The sequence below is a fragment of the Equus caballus genome, chromosome 6, assembly GCF_041296265.1.
Source record: "Equus caballus isolate H_3958 breed thoroughbred chromosome 6, TB-T2T, whole genome shotgun sequence".
NCBI lineage: Eukaryota > Metazoa > Chordata > Mammalia > Perissodactyla > Equidae > Equus > Equus caballus.
The window spans coordinates 71181096-71204660 of record NC_091689.1 but is presented as its reverse complement, the minus strand read 5'-3'; the positions used below and the strand labels follow the sequence as shown (position 1 = coordinate 71204660).

General features: G+C 36.4%; 1 protein-coding gene across 1 annotated transcript in view; it reads left to right on the top strand.

Annotated features, from left to right (window-relative positions):
- Positions 1-23565, top strand: part of CPNE8 (copine 8) — a 209089-nt gene that overhangs the window by 13876 nt on the left and 171648 nt on the right. Inside the window, exons 2-3 of the mRNA XM_001503265.6 lie at positions 12822-12862; positions 14275-14321. Of these exons, the coding sequence (XP_001503315.3) occupies positions 12822-12862; positions 14275-14321 (88 nt within the window). The remainder of the gene's footprint in view (positions 1-12821; positions 12863-14274; positions 14322-23565) is intronic.

Genomic DNA, 23565 nt, shown 5'->3' with positions numbered 1-23565 from the left:
GTGGTGGTGATGATGATGATTGACGAATATTTCCAGTGGACGTATAAAATGCTGTGATTTAAAAAATGAAACTATTGAGTGGTTGAATTGCTTTCATCTTGGGGGCATGGTCTAAACCAACTATTCTAAACAAGGGTTGTCATCATCAGAATTACTTCAGGGGTTTTCAAACTACATATTAGTACTCCTGAAATCCCAGTTTGCGTCCCTACAACGAATAAGTCCTCCCCAGCATTTTCTCTATGCTGTCATTATCGAGTGGAATTTCTGCCAGTTGAACCTCAAGCCCTGAGCTTCTGCCTCTTCTACATCGTGTCTTTAACATGGCGAACCACTCTGCTTCTGACCAGATCCAGAGCTGTCTGACTCTTGCAGAGACCATGGCATTAGTTCCTTTACTCTTGAACCTCCCATCTTGCTTTGGCCAACCTCCTCCTCGCTGCCGCAGTTCCTGCACAATGCGCTGCCAGAATGCTGTTCAGAAATGGCAAATACCATCATACTCTTACTCTCTTGTTTAAGACCCGTTAATTTCCTATGAAATAAGTCCCTGGAGATCTTCCAAATCCTGTCCTAGCTTTTCAGCCTCATCTCTTTCTCTCTCCGTCCCATGACGCTCTCCCTCCCCACTGTCCTCTCTAAACTCTAAGCCATTTCAGACCACTTGCATTTCCTGAGAGAACCATGATGCTCATGGCTTCGTCCTCGTGGGAGTAGTTCTGCCTCAGTCATCTCACTTGATAGACTGTAATGATAGTTAGAGCATAACCCTCACTATGAAGACTTTCCCTGATCCTTCAGCTAGAATTGACTATCCCTTCTTTTCTGTATCTGTAATGAATTTATTATATGCGTTCCACATTTTGCTGCACATATTTGTTTACAAATATCTGTCCCCTTATTGGAAAATAAATATTCTAGAGCCAGGAGCCCATGTGTTCATATCACAGTCCCAACATCAAATCCTTTTTCTGTCACTTAGTAACTTCGCGCTTGTTGAATAAACATTTGAAAGTGTATCAGACAATTATTAAATTATAAGTTCCCATAGGACAGGAACTGTGTCTTATTCACCTTTGTATCTGCTTAGTATCTAGTCCAATGTTTTGCATACAGAAAGTGCCTAATAATTATTCATTCAATGTATAGTTGAAGAAAGGAAAGTAGAGCATCCCAGGTGAATGGGAACCATGACTGGAAGGCAGAAATGCAGGGAAGAGCGTCACGTCTGTTCCTGTGTTTATGCCTTCCAGTCATGGTTGGCATGAAAAAAATAAAAAAATATCAGTTGTATAAAGACCGGATGAAGGAGATGTGGCTGAACGATTGCATATGCCTGTTTCACTTCGTTATTTTTTAGGATTCGTATAACTATATGTAGCATGGGTTCACAGTTGCGACTGAGCTGGTGTTATTTTGGACCTTGAGTGTTTTTGAGAGGGGGCAAATTCCTGGTCTAATCATCTGTGACAAGGATAACAGATGCATATTAGAAAATTATTCTCAGTCTCCCTATCTCAGCTGGTCATTTGTGCTTACAAACAAATTTCCTTCCCAGATTAATCCTTCATCTGTTTAAATTGTGTTGTTGATTCTGCAAGGCTCAGATTGCTTTTAGGGACATTTGAATTGTTCAATCATCAGTGACCCAAAGAAATTACAGAAGATATTATTTAAAATCTGGAGGACAAAGCAAAATAGCTATCAACTTGGCCTCACCTTTATAGGCATGTTATTTTTCTCATTGGCATAGCCTATGTATTGATTGATAAATCTTAAAGAGAGCTGACTCAAGACAACCCTGCATATAGATGAAGATTTTCTTTTGAAATCTTGGGCCCAAAGATGCATTACCTCTTCCCCACATAGAAGCAATATGTTGCTCAGTAGCTAAGAGACAGAAACAATTAGAAAGCCTAGTCGTGTGACCAGTAATATATTTTGGGAGTGGTGCTTGGAAGGCAGCAACATCTGAGCTGATGTTGGGCAGAGTTGTGTTAGCCTTCAGCTTTCTGCTTTGTGGTGATTGGTGGACCTGTCACACTCATCAGCTCTTGGTTTTTGGCCAAGTGATTGTCACCTACAGATGCTTCCTGCGTCGACTCTGGGAGAAGTAATAAACCCTGAAAGGCTGCTAATCTAGCTGCTTGTTTAAAATATGTGGAAGCTCATTGTCCACCCTGTTGTTAGCAAGTGAGCTGAAACTGGTTATTGCTTTTAGAGTAGACAGGAGAAGGGATTGAGGAAAATGATGACACGCAATCTCGAATGTTGTAACATGCTCAGGGAAATGTGTAATGTATTAAGGAGCAGAGCACAAATTTAGAGATTGAAAGATCTGGATTTAAACTGCAGCTCCATATAGTACCAACTATGAGAGTTCAGGTAAATTAATTAATCTCTCTGTGCTCTGGTTTATAAATGGGGATGGAAATTCCTTCTCACATACTGTAGTTGCTATGAGGATTGTATGATATAAAATCAAAGTATTTAGCAAGTTCCTGTCACTTAGCAAGGAAATCTTATTTTTAAAATGACATTCAACAGAAATAGTTGGACAACGGTGGATCACATCATGAAGACAGTGGAGGCTCTCTAAAAAAATCTATAATTTAAAAAAAATGCTACACGCTTGTTGTAAAAACACACAAAAAACAAGCCAAACAGCATTGGAAAGGACAAAGGAGAATGTACAAGTCACCCCAATTCCACCCAGTGTTAGATCACACCAACTAGATATCTCTCTGTGCATTTATTTAGATATGTATGCAAGGCGTGTATCCATTAATATCCATGTTATGATGACTTAGATAAGGTGGACACAATTTTTCCTTGGATTGCCCACTTCAGATATTAATACCTGAACCTGGCTTCCTCTCTGCAAGCCTGGTGCCACCTGCCTGGAGAGCAGGAACTCAAATGCACCTCTCTAAGCGAAACATCTCAGCTGCCATGCTGGTAAATCCCTCTTCCTTTCTCTGCTTCCACAGAGCCCTTGCTGCTGTTGTTAAATTGTCACTGTTGACGTGCCGCTGGAAAGTTGCAGTGATGCCCTTTTGCTACAGGGCCTGGCATGTGGTCTTGCTACCTGCTGCCCCCTGGAGCCCTGCTCACTGCCTCGTGGTGCTCATCTCTGTTGACTTACCAGGGTTTTGTGGTTCTCTTCTTGTTTTAGTTTCCCAGAGTCAGCTATGTTCCTGACTCTGACATTTTATCTATTATCTATCATCTACGTAACAATTATATTTTAACTTTAATTACTGTATCATTTCTGTATTGATGTTTCCAATGCATTCATTATCAAATAAGTTCATATTTTCTCTGGGCCTTCTGTAAAGCTTAGAAAGTATTCTTCATGCCAAGATTTTCAAAATAGTATCTTACATTTTCTTCCATTTGTTTCTAATTGGTTCTGGTTGATGTTATATTTTCTGCAATTTACTTTAAAATATTTCAGCAGAGACAGTGTTGTATAGATCTGTTTGTTAGACTGTAAAGTTAAACCTGAAGTATCCTAATCAGGACAAGGTAATCAAGGACATCACCTTGGATGTGATGCAGTGGTATTTGAAGTCTAATCGGGAGTTCACACTCCAGAAGTGGCTACTCTGGACTGTTATACTATCTTTATCCTTGATCAGCTCCAGAGGGTTTTGTAATTACTCTGGATGTCAGAAATGACTTTTTAATTTACTGGTGAAATGTATGGTGATCAGATATGTAGATTGACCACATCACACCACTAGATGGTTATAATAAGACAGACGATAATAAATACTGGAGAGGATATGGGGAAATTGGGACTCTCCTGCGTTGCTGGTGGGAATGTAAAATGGTGCAGCTGCTTTCAGAAACAGTTTGGCAGTTCCTCCAAATGTTAGAGATAGAGTTACCATGTGGCTCAGAAATTCCATTCCTAGGTGTACACCCAAGGGGGATGAAATCACGTGTCCACATAAAAACCTGTATGCAAATGCTCATGGTAGCATTATTGATAACAGCCAAACAGTGGAAACAGCCCAAATATATATCCAATGAACAAAATGTGGTATGTCCATGCAAGGGAATATTATCTGGCAATGAAAAGGAATGAAGTACTGATACTTGTTACAACATGGAAGAACCTTAAAAACGTCATGCTAGGTGAAAGAAACTAGTCACAAAAGACTGTATATTGTATGGCTCCATGATTTGAAATGTCCAGAGTAGGTGAGTACATGAAGACAGAAAGTAGGTTAGTGGCTAACAAGACCTGGCAGAGGTGGAATAGAGAGTGACAGCTAATGGAGACAGGGGGTTTTTGGGGGCACCTGTGATGAAAATGTTCTAAAATTAGATAGTGGTGATAGTTGCACAACTCTGTCAATAAACTATAAAGCACTCAAGTGTACACTTGAAAAGGGTGAATTTTATGGTATGGGAATTATATCTGAGTAAAGCTGTTATAAAACAAGGTATGCAGATTGGCTGGAAATATTGCACAAGTGAACAGGGCATACATACCTAGTGAGTTCTGTGATTATGCCGTTTAGGGCGGGCTCTTGGCCTAAGGACTCCTTGAGTTGGGGGTAGGCGGGGCACGGAGTGTTTAGAGGATTCTCTAGACTGATTTGACCAGAAGGCTAGATGAATCTCGCCACAGAATATTGTCATATCTGCCTTAAGGTGCTGTTCGGAATGCCTGAAAGCACAGAGAACTGGAACTTCTTTAAGCTTATAGAGCACATTGTGTGACTATTTTGGGTCCTGCTTACTAATGAATGTTTGTTTCTTTGGCAGAATTTGGTCTGAGAGTTGCTTTCCTGGTAAACTAGCATTTGGCAGCAAGGTTATAGTGAAAGAGGGCTACATAGCCCTCACACACTTCAGCAATGCAAGGCAGCAGATGACTACCAGAAAGTCCAAATTGGATAGGACAGTTATTAACAGTTGATAAAATTATTGACCTGTGTGTTCTCATCATGCCTTCAATCACTTTACTTAATTGTTTTTTTAATTTTGAAGGCTTTTATTAGTTCATTCTCTTGTCTTTTTCTATGTACAAAATTAAATCTTCTGCAAGTAATGATAATTTAATTTTTCTTTCCAATACTGTCTCATTTTTGTTTTATATCTTATTGCCTAGAACTTCCAAAGTGATGCTGAATGATAACAGTTCATTTCATTTTGTTTTCAATAATGTAGACAAATAGTCAATATGACCAATACAAACATCAAAAATCAATTAAAAATTTACAGAAATGCACCTTAAGCACTTACTATTCTTGTGACTTTGGCCACTTTATTTATCCTCTCTGAATTTTATTGTGTCATCTGGAAAATGGTTTCTGATAATAATTGCTGCTTGTTAGGATTATGGCAAGGGTTAAATGAAATGATTTACTTAAAGTCTCAGCACAGTAGCTGATACTCAGCTCAGTAAATAGACAGTAAGTGCAGAATTTGTGACATAGGTTCGCCTTAGTTAAATGATGGCACATGCTGGAGGGAATAATCGGTTCTACTTGCCCAGGGCACAGGAATGGGAGGCTGAAAGAGGAATTTGTATTTCCAAGCAAGAATGAGTTTGGTGAGGAAATTTAAGGAAAAGGGGATGCTAGGGATAAAATGTGAGTATGGAAATATGAGGCAATATTAGCTTATGAGACTGAAAAAATCTGAAATGTCTGGAGCTGTCTGTGACGTGGAATATGGATAGAGGTACAGCTGGAGAGAAAGCTGGGGTCAGAATGTGGCAGGTTTTTAGGGCTGTTAAGGAGTCTGGAGTTTCTGTAGACAATGGGTTGTACGCAAGGGAGCTGTTTGGCCAGGTTTTGCTATGGAGAACTTTTCTCTTGGAGACCTCTTGACGAATGTACTGAGAGACAGGAGGCAGGAAGCCCAGTTAAGAGCTCTAAGGTCTGGGAGATAGTTGAGACTAGGAAGCAGAAGCCAAAGTGGGGAAGGCATTAGGGGAGAGGGAGAGGGAAGATGGCTCTGGGGTCCGGCCGGAGTCTTGCTTGGAAGAAAGGTGATTTGGACAGTGTTGCTGTGTTAGTTTCCTGTGGCTGTTGTTACAAATTGCTACAAACTTATTGGCTTGAAACACCGGAAATTTATTCTTTCACAGTGCTGGAGGCCAAAAGGTCTGGAATCAGTGTTGCTGGGCTGAAACCAAGGTGTTGGTAGTGCCGCTCTCCCCGTGGAAACTCTAGTGGAGAATTCATCTATTCCTTGCCTTTTCCAGCAGCTGGTGGCTGTGGGCATACTTTGGCTTGTGGCTGCATCACTTTAGTCTTCATGGCCAGAGTCTACAGATCTCTTGGGGCTCTGTTCACATATTGTTTCCTCTGTTTATGTCAAAGCTCCCTCTGCCTTGTTCTTATAAGGATGTATGTGATTGCAGTGAGGGTTCACACCAGGAAAATCTCATTTCAGGATCCTTAATTTAATCATATCTGCAAAGACCTCTTTTTCCTAATAAGGTCACATTTATAGATTCCAGGAATTAGGACGTGATCTGTTTAGGGGACCATTATTCGGCCTTCCATGGTTGCTGTTTACTGAGATAGGAAGTAGAGGAGCTACAACACTGGAGAAAAGATAATGAGATTCGTTTTGTATATGGGTTTTAAGTTTTTAAGACTTGTGTCCTGTTCTCCGTCTCTGTTTATCCTGCCTATTTTGTTAACATAAATGTTATGTTTCTTGGGCCAGCTCCAGGGCTGAGTGGTTAAGTTCACGCGCTCTGCTTCCGTGGCCTGGGGTTTCGCCGGTTCGAGTCCTGGGCGCGGACTTGGAACCGCTTGTCAGCCCATGTTGAGGCGGCGTCCCACATACCACAACTAGAGGGACCTGCGACTAGGATATACAACTATGTACTGGGGCAGGGATTTGGAAAGATAAAGCAGGAAAAAAACCAAAAACAAAGGATTGGCAACAGTTGTTAGCTCAGGTGCCAATCTTTAAAAAGAAATGTTTCTCTTCTCCAGCTGAAATCAAGGGTTGAGTTCTGTACCTTTTTCTGAAAGCCTGCATCACCCTGAGTTAACCCTATCTTACATGAAACCAATGGGTTCTTCCAAATCTGGCATGTCGGATATGTCTGAAAAAGCTTTCCTTTTAGGTAATTTCCAAGAATATCAATCATTGGTGAATTCCTCAGGAGAAACATAAAAGTTTTCATTGTTATTTGTCTTCCCCTCAAGTTTCTTTTCGTATCTAAATTAAGTTCAATCCATGTAAAGGTTGAAACTGTATTTTTACCACTGACCTTTTCAGCTCAACAGTACTACTAAATAAATACTTGAAAAAACCAATTTCAGCAAAAACTGAAAAATAGCAAAGTTTATTTTATTCTCGCTTTTTTTGGAGTAATACGTATCGTGTATGATAAAGTTCTACTTGCATGTCAGGTTATGAGAGGAAGCTGTTGAGCTGACTTTTTAGTTTATTTGCACAACTTCAAATCTGAGAGTCTTTTCTTATTTTCTTGAAAGCCAGATAATCTTAAGTACTTTCCAGTGACCCTCTCCTTCAGAATTACGTGGTATCTTAGATTCTAGCTGACTTTGACTTTTCAGTAAGCTTCAGTTTCAAAATATTTCATCTTTTCATTTCTACAGCTTTTACTTTTTGCCTGTGTACCATCTGTTTTTCCTTGCCATAGAAATTGTAGTTTCAGGAAAAATATTCTTTTCTTCAATTTGTATGCTAAGTTTCCGAGGATAATGTTTGTTTGATGAATAAAATAAAGAATGAATATATGAGTCAGAGAGAATTAAATATTGCATTCAAATCACTTCCAAAGATGGGGTCAATTTCCTTTCAGTTACTCAAAAAAAAAGTTTTGATTTTCTTGTCTTTTTAAAAAAAACTCTGAAAACTGTTTTGTGTATGTGTGTTTTTAGATATATATATTTATTTTGTGTGTCTGTGCATTTAAATACATATATATTTAAAAATACATATGTGTATTTCTTATATATTTTATAAATCCCACTGACATGGAGCTTATTTACAATTCCAGTAAAGCAGTCATTGCCCAGTTTCTTTAGTTAATGGATTACTTATTAGGGCAAAGGCCCTAAATACCACCTTCCTCTTCTACTCTTCTTTGCATGATAAAACATCATACCATACCTAAGGTGTAGAAAACGGACGCTTTTGATTAGGTGCTGAAACCGTTCATTCATTCGCCAGATTCTTGTTGAGCCCTTGCTTCTGTGCAAGCCTGTGCTAGGTTCTGTGGCTGCCTAAGCAATATTTGGTAAAGACCTTGAGGGTGGTCAGTGGTCCTGAGACTATGCTGAATAAGAGGTAAAAGAATGGCCCCTCATAATTTCCTAAATTTTAGTTAAACCCAGAATCATTTTGCTCATAGACATGGAACAATTTTCAGGGGAGATCTTTTAGTGCAGAGGTGTGGTTCTCTGTTTACATGTGGATTATGCTGGACAGTGTTTGTAAAATGATAAGGCGTTGTTTGGCTCTATTTATAGGGTATATTTTTGTTCCTATGGAAAATTAAATAGAACAATTCCACTCCGATATAGCAGGAGAGCCCCTTCAGTGTTGTCTAAGCTCTGCCAGCCACAGTTAGCAGTGCTTTTTGGAACTCCCTTCATACCTTCGTTCTGAAGACTTATTCCCTACAAGTATATTGCATGTTTTACTAAATTAGCACTTTGCAAGGTCACAAATAGTAAAATTGTCTTTACTCTGAAACCGTTACCTTTAAAATTCACAGTGCATACCAAGTAGATTTCCTTTTCCAAATTGCATCTGTGGTAGGATAGTAATATTTACTTCCCTTTTAAAGGATTAAAAAATTCAATGTTTGCTGCGCTAGCGAAGAATAGTGTTCGTCAGGGGGTTTCATTTACCAAGCAGGAAAGAGCAGCTGACCTGCAACTCACTTACAAATCACTTTTACCTTAAATCATTACCTAATCATGTTATTAGAAGTTCTTATTTTCCACTGATAAAGCCTCATTATGTATAATAGAAAAGGATACCTGAATGTTTTAAAAATAAGGTACTTATTTCAAGATATACATTCTTTTAGATTGTTTTAATTATATACACACACCTATAAATTGTTTTTTCCTAGTATATTTTAAAAAATATTTGGGGTAAGAGCTAACCATTGTACCTGATTTTTTTTTTGGTTGTAGCTGAATCAATTTGACTCTGTTTTTAGGTTATTGTTTCTTCTCTCCATAATAAACAGTTATTTTATATACCATCCAATATTACTACTTATTTCTGTGAGTTTGTCTTCCTCGTGAATTTCAGGCTTCTTGAAATAAGGGAACATGTCTTCAATATTTATTGTATCTTCGGTGTGCAACTTAGGTCTTGGGAATAGAGTATTTGCTTGAAAAATACTTGCAGAATTGCACTGAAGTTTAAAGAGAATTGCTGTTTTCTAGTTAGAGAAGGATGAGCCTGAGCCGTACTTTTAAGAGGTTAACTGGCTGTTCTGTATGGGTCTTGGGATGTCAATTGAGAATAAAAACTATAATGGTCAAGAAAACTGTAATATTTTTGTTGGCCACTCTGTGTGCTTCAGTGCTGATAACTCTGTGGGAAGCTATCTTCAAATTGGAAGGTAACTTGTTGGCCACAAAATCAGAGCAGGCAGGGTTATCAGAGGAGCTAAGTGACCACTGTCATCAAGGGAGGGTAGCTTGATGCATCAGTCTCTATTGTAAGGGACCAATATCTGTGAGGGTTCACTAGTAAAGGGGGAGATTCATGGAACCCCTTCTCCTGGATGGTCCAAGAAAGGTGTTATTAAATTCTTGCTTCTCTGCTCTCCTATTTCAGGCTTCATGCAAAATACCTCTTCCGTTAACCCAATATTTCTTCATGCAGGCTACAGTTTAATTGGATGGATCTCAGCTTTAGTGATGCTGTTTCAGTCGTACTCTTTTAAGTCCATAGTCCAGGCATATTAATTGGAATTTGAGGATGAGTAGTTACTAGAACAACTCAGGCAATTCACAGATTAGGTTATTTCTTCAGTTAAATTTTCTAACTCCTACTCTGTATTTTTGCCATAATTTCTTTTCAAGAATTTGCTCTTCCTTGTTTTGGCTACATCTAGATTTACAGAATAGAAAGACACATTCAGGATTTTGAAGTCCAGCATCATGTTATAAAATTATAGGCATAAAGTTATAGGCATAACAGTTAGGAGTAATAGGCTGAAGCAAATGACAACCCCATGGAGGCAAGAGTAGCTTTCCCGTGTAAAAGCTGATGAGGTGTGTGTGTGTGTGTGTGTGTGTGTGTTTATGTGTGAGTGTGTGTGTATTTTTTAAAGTGCCTCATACAGAAAGGAAAGATAGTTTTCTGTGCATAAGTGCAGTTAGATTTGCCCTCCTGTCCTATTTTGTACGCAATATCTCTCTTCATATTGGTCTATGGACAGGAACCCATTTTCTTTTATACTCTAGTGGCTCAACCAATAGGTAAAATGGGAGGCCTTTCACATTTCCAACACTTAGGAAAATAAGTTGTTCCTTCTGGACTTCTCCAGACAGTGTGGCATTTTGTAAAGAACAGAGAAATCAGATTCAGAAGAGTTGACTCCATTGGATTATTCTGTCCTGGGCTGTGTGCTTTTATTCATTGTCTCAATCTCTCTGAGCCTCAGCTTAGTTTCTTTTTTTATAAAATGGCCTTTGCAATAATACCTATCTCATTTTACTTAATGTGAAAGTGCTTTGTTTCTAATAGGATATTGGGAAGGTAAAAATCTTGCATTCCTATCATAAATCTAAACTTTATGATGCATTGTGATAATCACTCATCTTTTGCAGTGTATACAGCATTTAAGAATATTTGCCTTTTCCAAACTTTTAAAATCATATATGTTTGAGTAAAGTAGTCTTTTGGGAATTAATTCTAGTCAGAGATAGCCTATTCTATTATATTCATATGACCAAAATATAACTGAAATTTATTGTCAAACAGCAATGGGAAAGTTAAATTGCAAATTTCAGGACTAAGTTATGAAGAGTTTTATTTTTCATCATGTAAAGGATCTCAGATTTTTGTTTCTTTGTTTTTGACCTTACCGTTATGTCTTATGGATCATAATGGCTGGAAGAAACATTGTGACCAGTGAAGTCTATGATTAAGAATATTTGTCTTTATTGTTGATAGAAATCCATTATTTTATATTTGTGGTTAAAGATTGTAGGTCTTTTTTAGATAAATAAGGCATTGAAATCTCACTGTTTTCTTTTAAATGTGTATATGACAGTTTTTGAATCCCAACCACACTGTAAGGGTTTGCACTATCTCTTTTTGATTTTTATGACCTCTGAAAGAAAGAATTGAATTACATTTTTTTAGGACACTTTATGAGCAAAAGTGGGAGACACAGGGAGGGCTGAAATTTCTACTGAAGTGGAGAACTACCTTCGTAAATATCTATCAAAGTAATTTCTCAAGTGGAAATGCTTTGATTTACTGTTTTTCAACCTTTGCTGGAGTCATAGTGTCTGCTTAAGGGGACAGAAGGATTATTTTAATTTGATTTCTGACTAGTGGTCTTTGAATCTGACTTAATACCAAATCTAAATATGTTTGAAATTTTCTCTTCTTTCTAGGAATATTCCAAGACACAATCTCATGTTTTTTGTCTGTGTTGCATTGTTTTGTTGACTATATTTTTGTTTTCTCACTGTACAGTGATTCCATTTCTCACTGTACAGTGAAGCAGTAACTTTTGAGGACCTGAAATAAGAAAGGATATCAGATTGATAAGGAAAAAGAAGGCCATTCAGACACCAAAGGCAGTACAAATAAATACACATGAGTAAGCAGTCCTGGCGGAGGACTAAGACAGCTTAAACATGAGAGTTTTATAACAAGTATTAAACATGGAAGTGTAATTTAGCTATTATAAATTATTACCAATTAATAGAGGATGAATATGAAGCATAGATTTAACTTTTGGAACCTTCAAGGCATCATTCTAGATAGCCGAATTTTTCAGACAAGGATATAGCTTTAAATGGTCACTTGTTAGGAAAAAAATTAGTTTTAGATGAAAATTTTTCAATAATTGCCTTATTAATCAGAGCATACAGAATTAACTTTTTTTTGATTACTCAGGGTTGTTGTTATGAGCATAAAGTATAAGATTGTAATACTGTCACTGAAGGTAACAGGATACCCCAATATCAGAGGAATCCAGACTTTCACACTTTCTGATTTTCCATTTTTATTCTGTTGTAGATGTGGAAATAGCTCTAAAAAAGAATAAATAGGTGCTGATAATGGTTTCGTAAACCTTTTTAATCTTTTCTTCTATGGAAAAGAATGGTATAACAAGATCTGTACTTTCATCTTAAATTCCCAAACTACAATAGCAACATAAAACTCATCAGGGTTGATGTCACACAAATGTCAATAGATGGTCATTGTATGGACTAATGTGACTGTGGGCTCTGAATCCCAAAGAATTTTGCATTAGTAACTCACAATTCCGGAAACATTCTGATTATCTATATACTCATTAGTCAAGGGATAAAAGGAAACCTAAAACAGTTAATTCTCTCAGAGGGATTTTAACTTTAGAATGTGGAGAGTCTTGTTATCGGCTAACTACCGTGCTGGGCTCAACAGATGAGCCCCCCTGGCTTCTCGAACTCCAGTGATACTCAGTTTGACTAAGTACAAGCAGATCTTTAGCAAACTTTTGTTTAGTCATATGTATGCATATAATATATAGTACATATATAATATATATACACATTTATATATATATTTATATACATCTTTTGGCCTTATATTCCTCTAACATTTTGTGTTCTATTCAACAGAAATCTTCTCGACAGAGACACATTTTCAAAATCTGATCCAAGTAAGTATCTTTTACTTGCTTTTTCAAACAGTCTGCTTATCTTACTTACTTGATTTAGCAAAAATTGTATGAAACTCATAGTTCTTGTTTAAATATTTGTATTAAAACCTAGAAAGCAAGAAGGGGGATGGTCTCAAGCCCTGCCTTCTTATTTACCTGGGCAGTACTTGGTGTAACGAGGGATTTGGTTAGCACTTTGAGAATAAGGTGAAAATCCAGATGACTCCAAAGTAGGACAGTTCACTTTGAAATGACAACCTCGTGGTATGGCCATGTGGTAGAAACTGTATTGGAAAGACAACCATATGCACCATAATTTTAAGTGATTGAGTCGCAGAGTAATACTTTTCCTTTTTTTTGGTAAATAAAAGCAGTATATAAAGGCATTCACAACTGAATGAAATATATAATATCTTCTTGTATGAGCTGAATTTTTTTTTTTTTTTTAGTGAGGAAGATTGGCCTTGAGCTAACATCTGTGCCAGTCTTACTCTGCTTTGTATGCAGGATGCTACCACAGCATTGCTTGACGAGCAGTATTTAGGTCCGTGCTCAGAATCCAAACCCGCAAAACCTAGGCCGCTGAAACTCTTTTGCGAACTTAACCACTATGCCACGGAGCTGGCCCCTGAGCTGAATTTTTTGATTCCTAATTACAGCTAATGAAAATCAGAGGTGACTTGTAAAAGGAAAAAAACAGTTTGAAATAGAAAACAGCAGAATTAATGTATAAATCAGCTAGTGTTTACAAATCTTGTGCTATTTAGAAATTGACACCTGGCAGTCCTCCATCTCTAAAAGTGTGTGAACCAATGTGGTTTAATTACAGGGGAAAGGTTTTGTTAGATGTTAGACGAATTCTTGAGGTAGTCATTGGGGAAAAGGCGTTACAATTGGTGGGTATTAAAAATTCCTGGGGCTTGTTTGACAAATGGTCAGGACGTTTTTTAATCCCTTAATCTTTCCCTCAAACCCTTAATCTCCCCTTTTTCGACTTCCTTTTGTGGTTGACAGGATTTCTTACCTGTTGCAAATTTTAAGGGTGGGAATTGAAAATATGAAATGTAGAGTAACATACTGAAATATTTTAAAGTGTTAAACTATAGTTTTAAAATTTATCTACATCTGTAGTGTAATGTAGATGAAGACGTTAGCAAAGAATTATTATATTTTTTATGTGCCAAGCTCTATGCATATTAAGTTCTGAAGATCTGATATAGTTTGTTTTTTGTTTCTTTACAAAAAATTTTAATCAGTTGATGATTTGCTAGCAATTTTCTTGCAAGAGTAAGGCTAGAAGTTAGGAATTAATTTTGATGTTTTTGGACAGCTGAAAAGTAAATTGTATACACATTCGTATCCGATGTTTATAAAAGACATTTACATGTATTTATTTTTTTCTTCTTTTGTAGTTTGTGTCTTATATGTACAAGGAGTTGGAAATAAAGAGTGGAGAGAGGTAAGAATTAAAATTTTTTAAAAAATGACTGTGCTGGAAGATATGGTATAAGTTAGTATTTGATGAAGATGATACTTTGCTGTTTTTAGTTGTCTTTTTCAACCCGAAGATTGAATTCTTTTTTTCATTTTATGAAAGTAACCTTTGTGTTTGTTTTTAATAATCCTGAATGTTTGGCTGATTTATGACCTTCTTGTGGAATATTCCAGCTTGAAACTTGTACTTTCCTCAGTCAAAAGTAAATTCAATGTGTTGCAATCTATTATGTAAGTAAAATGTGTTGCAATCCTTAGGAAATTGAAGTCTCTGGACTTAATCTCACTTTGAGAGGTCAATGGCTGATTTTCATAAAATACTGCCTTTAAGGGATTTGAAATGTGGTGCTTGATATCACCTATCATCTGCTTTTTGCCACTTAGTAATTTATTTGAAAATAGAGTAGAAACTCAGTTTTCTAATACAAATATACTTTGTTTAGTGAGGCAAAAGCAAGGAGGCAGAATTGTTATTTTCATTAATTTAATTTGTAGTTTGTGTCCCCATTCAAATGGAAGAATGGTTGCTGGAAAAGAAGGGAGCATATTCAAATAATAGACATTTCCCTCTACTTGTAGTTGCTGGTTATCTTAGGAAGCTAGTGCATCATTTTAATGAGGTTACCGTTTCTGGTGAGATTTCCCTAGTGAGATTCGTGCTATTTGTTGCCACAGATTGCTTTATAGTCAGCCATTTTACCTGTGTGTCTCTGTTGTGAGAGAGAGGGTAAGAAGAGATCATTATACTTTATTCTCAAAACTGGGAGAATAAACCAATTCAAAAATTGTCCCTACTGATAGTGTGTCGGTGGGATACCAAGCCCCACTTTTTCCAATCTAACTGCTTCTGCACATTTCCATGTTGTTATCTGATATTTATCTCAAACTCTGCCTATCCAAATGTAAACTCATTATCCTTACCCCATGTCTGCTGCTTCTTTGCTACAAATATGGCTAATAACATCACCAGCCAAAATATCAAACTGCAATTTCTGCTTCCATCCTTGATTTTCTCTCCCACACCTTCCTCATTTAATCAGTTATCCAGTGTTATGAATTCTCTTTCATTAAAATGAAAAAATTTCAGGTGAGCCATCTCCTTTATTCAGACCCATGTTATCTTTTGTCTTCCCTATTACAACGTTCTCCCCTCCAAATCCTTGCCCTTCCGCTCTCTTTTTCCTGTCTAATTATTCCTTTGGTTATTTTCCTAAAAGACATGCTGTCTCTTGTCATTCACTCTAGAGTTCCCTTTCTCAAAGTCTTAGGATGATCCAGTGGAACTGCTGACTGACTTTAGGTGTCAGGCTAGATGGGGCTGAGCATTTACCAGGAGTGCTCAGAAAATAACATTACTTGAGCCACCAATAAAGGAACTGAGATAAGTATCCATAAGGTACAGGACTAGGCATCTGGGCCATTGCAAATCGCTCATGATGAGGCTTTCCTGTTGCCTAAGCAGCAAAATATCAATTTCTTACTTAAGTTACAAGGTCTTCATAATAACGATGACTGACTGTTCTGAGCCCTTTAGTTATATTGACTGATTTAGGTTGCACAACAAACTTAAGAGGTAGCTGCTATTATGATCCTCATTGGACACTTGAGGAAACTGAAGCACAGAAAGCTTAAGTGACTTGACCTAAGTTACACAGTCGTAAATAACAGAGTGGGGATTTCAACGTAGGCCATCTGGCTTCAGAGCCCATGCTATTACACCACCTTGCTCTGCAGAATGCTTATCTCAAGCTTCACAGCCTGGTTTTATTAATGGAAATAAGTTCTATAAATTGATCCTTGGGGCTTTGTTCTTACTTTCCTAAGCTTGTCTGAATGAAGGACAAACAGGAAGAGGAGACCTACTATTTAGGGAAAATGAGATAATATTAAAATAAAACAGAAAACAATATTTTACTTGTTTTTTTTTCTCTTTGAAGGAGTAGACAGTATTAGTAAGAGGGAATAAAAACAAAGTAGAAATTGAGAAAGTGATGAGAAATAGGATCCAGAATTATGTTGAGTGGGTAGAAGCAAATAGATGAAGAAAGAGAGATACCAGTTAAGAGGCAATTTCCATAGATGGTGTTTCAAAAGAATTAAAAGTGTTGAGAGTTAGAGAATGATCTGGAAGAATAGAAAGGAAGTGCCAGATGCCAGAGACAAGCATTTTGGAGCTAAAATCCATTATGTTTAGCAGGTGATTAAACTTCCTGGATAAAGGAAAGGGGTAAAAATATGAAACACACTATATATATATATTTAAATCCCCACACAACCATTTGAGAAAGACAGTTTCCTTATTTTGAGAGCCAGTAAGATGTAGTGGCTAAGGGAGAACACTTGACTTCTCAGTGTCTCTCTTTCCTTATCTGTAATGTGGGGAATGATGGTAATGATTCTAGCTCATATGGTGGTTGTGAGGATTAAATGTGAACCATTGATAACAGTGTCTGGCACATAGTAAGCATGTATGACTAAGGATTCATTGGGAGTCTAGGAGATTAAAAAACTCTTCTAAGGATAACAAAACTAGTAAGTAGCAGGTAAGTAAATTCCTGCATTATAAAATTCTGTAAAATTCATTGCCTAAGCCCAGCAGTTGATGGGAAAATGACCTATGGGATTTACTTGGCCCCAAACCTAATATGAAGCTGTGGTGTTACACAGCTGCTAAAAAGATAATGCAATTTGAGCATGCCTTGATGGATGTGCAGTGCTCACATCAAGGAAGATAATGCTATTATGTTGAGCTATATGTAATTGTCATTTTTGCAGGTCAAAAATGGCTAAATGTTGGCAATTTCATGTGATTCAATCAAATATTGTTGTATGTTAGTCTGGTGGGAGCAAATCTGGAGGGTTGCTTTTCAATTTGAGACCATCAAAATGCCAAGTGTGTATTTAAGGAGGGCTACCATCTTGAAGAAAGGGATAGAAGCGATGCCATATGAGTAAAGGAATGTTTAATTTGAAAAATGCAAAGATTTTGAATAGTCATAATAATTGTCTTCAAACTTTTAAAGTATTTTCACTTAGAAATGGGGGTACACTTACTTGAAGTTGAGACAAAGAAGGAGGAAACAAAGTTTGGCCTAAAGGATGGAGAGACAAAGAGGCATTATATAATCCATTATGAGGAATCCTTTCTGACACTTAGTGTGTCTCACAGCAGAATGGGTTTCTTAGAATTGTGTGTTGGAACTATAGTGGATGCCCTGCCACTGGAATTTATAAACACGAGCTGGACTGATTCATCAGGAAAGAATTTGGACTTGATTGGCTCTAATTTCCTTCAGGTGTGTTATTTTATGATGCTATAGAGTTCACAAGAGTTTTCTAGTAATTTTATCAATTCTTCCAGTTATCTTTACGTATTGAACACTTTTTTATAAGATAATAGCAAAAACCACTCTGACAGTTACTCTCAGGATATTTGGAATCAGACAAGTGAAACAATATTATAGATTATTAATAATTTTAAATATATATACCCATTTATTAATTGGACTTATATTTATTGAGTGACTATTATGTAGATACAGAGGTGGATACAATTTTAAAATAGACACTATTTCTACCTCAAGGAACATACATGTAGTTGGAGAATTTTACCAGCAACTTCAGTGTGTCTATACAACAATTTACTAATTTAGCTATGAACACTATGTCAATAATATAGTGGTTGTGTTTGTATTTGAATTTAGATGCATTCTGTCACAGTATGTAGTAACTAGCCATATAATTTTATGTTCTAGGATGAAATAGTTTTGCAGAGTGAGAAAGAATAAAAAAAGAGCTTCAAATATGTTGGAACAAATGCTCCAAATAAAGGGATAGAAACATTATTTAAAATTAATCTGTAGTTGAAATCTACAATTTTAAAATTATATCTCACACTATTAGAATTACCTGCATAGCTTCAATAAATTCCATCTAATGATTCCAACTTATCAAAAACTCTTGAAGTAATTGATCTTTTAAAACTAAAATGATATTTCAGTGCCTAATGATTTTGGAGCTAGAAATGATACTTAAGTGCTACAAATTATGAAAATATGAAAACCTCTTAGTGGCAAGTGGAAATAGCAAAGTAAGATCCCTCAGGATGCACACTTGATGTTGAGAGGTTCTGAAAATGTTGCAATTAACTTCTTTGAGTTAAATTTTAGTTATCCATGGGTGATCTATTTTGTGAATTACTTTTAAACACTTAAAATTATAGAGTTGATTCTAGATTCCCTAAGTCAGTGTATGATGAAAGCAAGCAAGCTGAAGTTGTTTATAATCTGCAGTGATCATAGTTTGGAGGCAAATCTATTGCCAAATGCTGATTCCTATAGTTTGACATTGTTTCTGCTTCTGCACCATTCCATTGACATTGAGGTATTTTAACATTTATTCATCTCCATACTGAATAATATGTGTATAATATATAAACATATACACACATATTCAGAAAGAGTGAGAAAATTTTTCACGGCTCAGCTTAAATATTAATTTACCTGCTTGTCTTGTCTAACTTTTGCAACTAGAATTTGCTCCATGCATCTTTAAGAGCTCATAACTTCTATATCTTTCTTATGGTCCTGTCACCTTCTACTTTGTGTCATTCAACAAACATTGACTTTTTTTTTTTTGCTGAGGAAGATTAACCCTGAGCTAACATCTGTTGCCAATCTTCCTTTTTTTGCTTGTGGAAGATTTGCCCTGAACTAACATTTGTGCCATTGTTCCTCTATTTTGTATGTGGGTCACTGCCACAGCATGGCTGCCAATGAGTGGTGTAGGTCTGTGCCCGGGAACCGAACCTGGGCTGCCAAAGCAGAGCACGCTGAACTTAATCACTAGGCCGCAGGACTGGCCCCCATTGAGGACATTTTTGTGAATTTATTTTCTTATGTCTTAGCTTCACTTCCTAACTCAGTCCTCCTTAAAAGTCAAGCTCCTGCACCACAGCATTTAGGATAGGGCTTTGTTCTTAGAAGGTGCTCAATTATTATTTGTTGAAAGGATGAATTTGAGGATACCCTCGAATACGTGCACACATTTAACTATCATGGTTTCAGAAGTTATGAGTTGGAAGAATCCCTTTAGATCACTTGGTACAAAGATTGCATTTTTCATACGAGAACATTTGTGTGGGCTGCTACCTAGTTATAAGAGCTCACTGCTTATTTGGCTGCTCTTTATTGTAAGTTTACGTATTTTGGAGATTGAATTACAGCATCCATTGAAAACATGCTGTTCATCTCTTAAAGCTTAGAAGATACTCATTTCAATCTCTCCTTTTTGTTCTATAGAAATATTAGAGTGGAGCATCCTAAGTTATTGATGCAGGAAAGAGGAAGCTCCCACAGTCTGTAGGCGATCACTGTTGCCAAACCTTGAGGGTGCTGCATGGCTATTGACTGTCTTCACTATTGGCTTCCTGCTGCAGAGCACCTGAACATTTTTGTTTGTTTGGTTTTCTTTTCTCTTTTTTAAAAAAGATTTTAATTGCAGTAAACTGCTGAGCATTCACTCAGTAGAGATTGTATGCCTCTAGTAGACATTCGAAGGATTCTCCCTGTATGTATTGTGACTTCCCCACTGCGACTGACTGAGGGGATTGTAACAGAAGACGTTTGATGAACAGACGTGTGGCATGTGGTTGAAAGACCTTTGTAAAACTAATGTAGTCTATGGAGGGTATAGTCAGTCCTAAGGCATTACTGTTTTAGCACAAATAATGTTGTGTATCTCTAAAGAAAATACTGTCTACATTCATTTGATTCCCAATGTGAGCCATCCCAGTTTTGGAAAGAGAACTGCAGGTTGGCCTCGAAGTTTTTCTGTTTAGAAAATAAAATAGTTTTGCAAATATTCCTGGTCATAGATAATTAGAAGCGGTGGCTTAATGTAAGTTTCTCCTAGTTTATAAAGCTAAGTTGAAGTCCATTAGCTCTATCAATATTTTGTGACTGATTGAACAAAAATCACACTTTCAACAGAACTTTGCTCATTCTTAGTTGAGAAACAAATCCAGAATAATTTTGGTCTCTCGAATTATTTTTTCCTGTTCTGTTTTATTTATTTTTTATTTTTTTCAGCTTTGTTGACATATAATTGACATATAACATTATATGAGCTTGCGTACAACATAGTGATTTGATATATGTATATATTGCAAAATGATTACTATAATAAGGCTGTTGAACACACCCATCACCTCACATAGCTTTATTTGTATATACATATATATTATATTCATATATAACTTTTTTGTGATGAGAACTTTTAAAATATGTTCAAATATACAATATAGTATTTTTAACTATAGTCACTATGCTGTACATTACATTCCTAGAACTTGCCTTTATCTTAGAACTGGAAGTTTTTATCCTTTGATCACCCATTTCTCCCACTTCCCACCCCAGGCAACCACCAATCTGTTCTGTTTCTATGAGTAGTTTTCTTAGATTCCACATATGTCAGATCATAGAGTATTTGTCTTTCTCTGACTGACTTATTTCGCTAGCATAATGCCCTCAAGATTCATTCATGTTGTAAATGGCCTAATTTTCTTCTTTTTTATGGCTGTATTTCTATGTTTTTCATATATACCTTTTAATTGAAATGAAACACACCCAAACAAAGGATACAAATCATACAGCACAATGAATTTGTTAGATGTGAACACATCCGTGTAACCACCATCCAGATCAAGAAATAGAACATTACTAGCATCCGGGAGTTCTGATTGTGCCCTTTCCTCCCAAATTAAACTGCCATCCTGACTTCTAGCGCTATAGAGTAACTTTGCCTATTTTTAAGCCTTATATAAATAGAATCATGTGTATATATTTATTTGTGTCTAGTTTCTTACACTCAAAATTATGCTTGTGGGATCCATCCATGCATATGGCAACAGTTCATATTTGTGGCTATCTGGTTTTCTATTTTATGAATATACCCCAATTTATGTATCCATTCTACTCTGGATGGACTTTTGGGTTGTTTCCACTTGTTGAATGTTATAATTAACTGATTAGAACATTCTTGTACATGTCTTTTAGATCTTATAATTATATATTATTGTTGTCTGTACATGTGGCAGTAAAATTTCTGAGCCACAGGGTATGTATATTTTAATCTTTAGTAATACTGCCAAATTATTTTCCAGAATTTTCCATCTGCCATTCTCCTCGCAGTCCATTCTTGCCAGTTCTTTGTGTTGTCAGTCTTTTTAATATTTCCATTCTGGTTAGTGTAAAGATTTCTTGTTTGCATTTTAACTTCCTGGTGAGTAGTGTAGCTGAGCAGCCTTTGGTAGGTCTCATGGCCATTGGGCTATCCTCTTATGAAGTGTTATGTTCAGATGTCCCACCTATTTTTTTTTTATAGACTTTCAGGAGTTATTTATATCTTCAGGACAGGAGTTTTGTTGTTTACATGTCTTGCAAATATCTTCTTCCCTTTTGTAGCATGGCTTTTTAAAAATATTTTATTTTTCCTCTTTTTTTCTCCCCAAAGCTCCCTGGTACATAGTTGTATATTTTTAATTGTGGGTCCTTCTAGTTTTGGCATGTGGTACGCCGCCTCAGCATGGCTTGATGAGTGGTGCCATCTCCGCGCCCAGGATCCAAACCAGCGAAACCCTCGGCTGTCGAAGCATAGCATGCTAACTTAACCATTCAGCCATGGGGCCGGCCCCATGTAACATGGTTTTTTATTCTCTGAACCATATATTTTGGTGAACAGAAGTTCTTAATTTTAATTTAGGTCAACATAGCAATTTATTCCTTTATGATCTGTGCTTTTGTTCTGTTTAAGGAATCTTTGTCATCTGAAGGCCATGATGATGTTCCCAAAATTATGTTCTAGAAGTTTTATTGTTTTAACTTTCTTATTTAGACCCGTAATTCCCCTGGGATTGATTTTTTTAATATGGCTTAAGGGGAAGTTTGCTTTGATTCCATATGGTATCTAATTGACCCAGGAGCATTTATTGAAGAGATTTTCTTTCTCTTCTGTGCATTCCTATCACCTTGGCCATAGAATGACTGTAGATGTGAGCGCTGCCTTCAGGCTTCTATTGTGTCCTATTACTCTGTCTTAATAACTTGTTGTGAGCATTTTGTAGCTTTTTCTTTTTCTTCAAGATTTTCTAGGCTTGACTAGGGAGTCAGCATTTTTTTCCCCTAAAGGACCAGATGTAAATAGGGGTTAGGGGTAAGTATTTTAGGCTTTGCAGTCCCTATGGTCTCTATTGTAGTGTGAAGGCGGCCATAGACAATACACGAATGGTTGATTATGGCTATGCCCCACTGAACCTTAATTAATAAAACAGGAGGCAGGCCAGATTTGGCTCATGGGCCGTAGTTTTCTGAACCCTGTTCTAAGATATTCTTAGCTTTTTACATCTCCATAGAAATTTTAGAATTTGTCTATTTACACACACGCATTATGAGGTTTGAGATTACATTGAAGTCGTAGATCAATTTGAGAGAATGGAAATGTAAAATAGCATGCCTTATAATCCATGATATGGATACTTATTTATTTATTTATGTTTTCTTTAGTTTCTCTGAATAATATTTTATAATTTTATGGAAAGGATCTTATACAACTTTTACTGTATTTACCCCTAGTGATTTCATATTTTTTGATGCTAATGTAACTCATTTCTCATTTCTGTTTATTATTATGGTATATAAAATATCTGTTTATTTTTTGGATAATAACTCTGAAGTGACCTTGCTCAGTTTATTTACTAATAATAGTTTGTGGATTTAAAAATTTTTCTTCATAAACTATAGTGATTCGCACATAAGTTTTAATTTTATCTTTCTAATCATGATATTTATTGTGAAGACAAGTACATCTTATAGAGTGTTGAATAAAAGTGTTGATAGGAGGCATCCTTGTCTTGTTCCTGATCCTAGGGGTAAAATTTTCATGTATTTGCATCTATGAGATATTATATGATTTTTCTTTATTTTGTTAATGTAGTGAATTACATGATTGATTTTCAGTATTAAAACAAATATATTTCTGGAGTAATCCAACTGATTCTTGATATATTATCTTTTAAATATATTGCTTGCTATGCTTTGCTGATATTTATTAGAATTTTGCATTATGTTGTGAGTGATATTGACCTATAAATTTTCTTCCTTGGCATAAACTTGTCGGATTTTGTTGTAGGGATAGGGCAGACCCCATTAAAT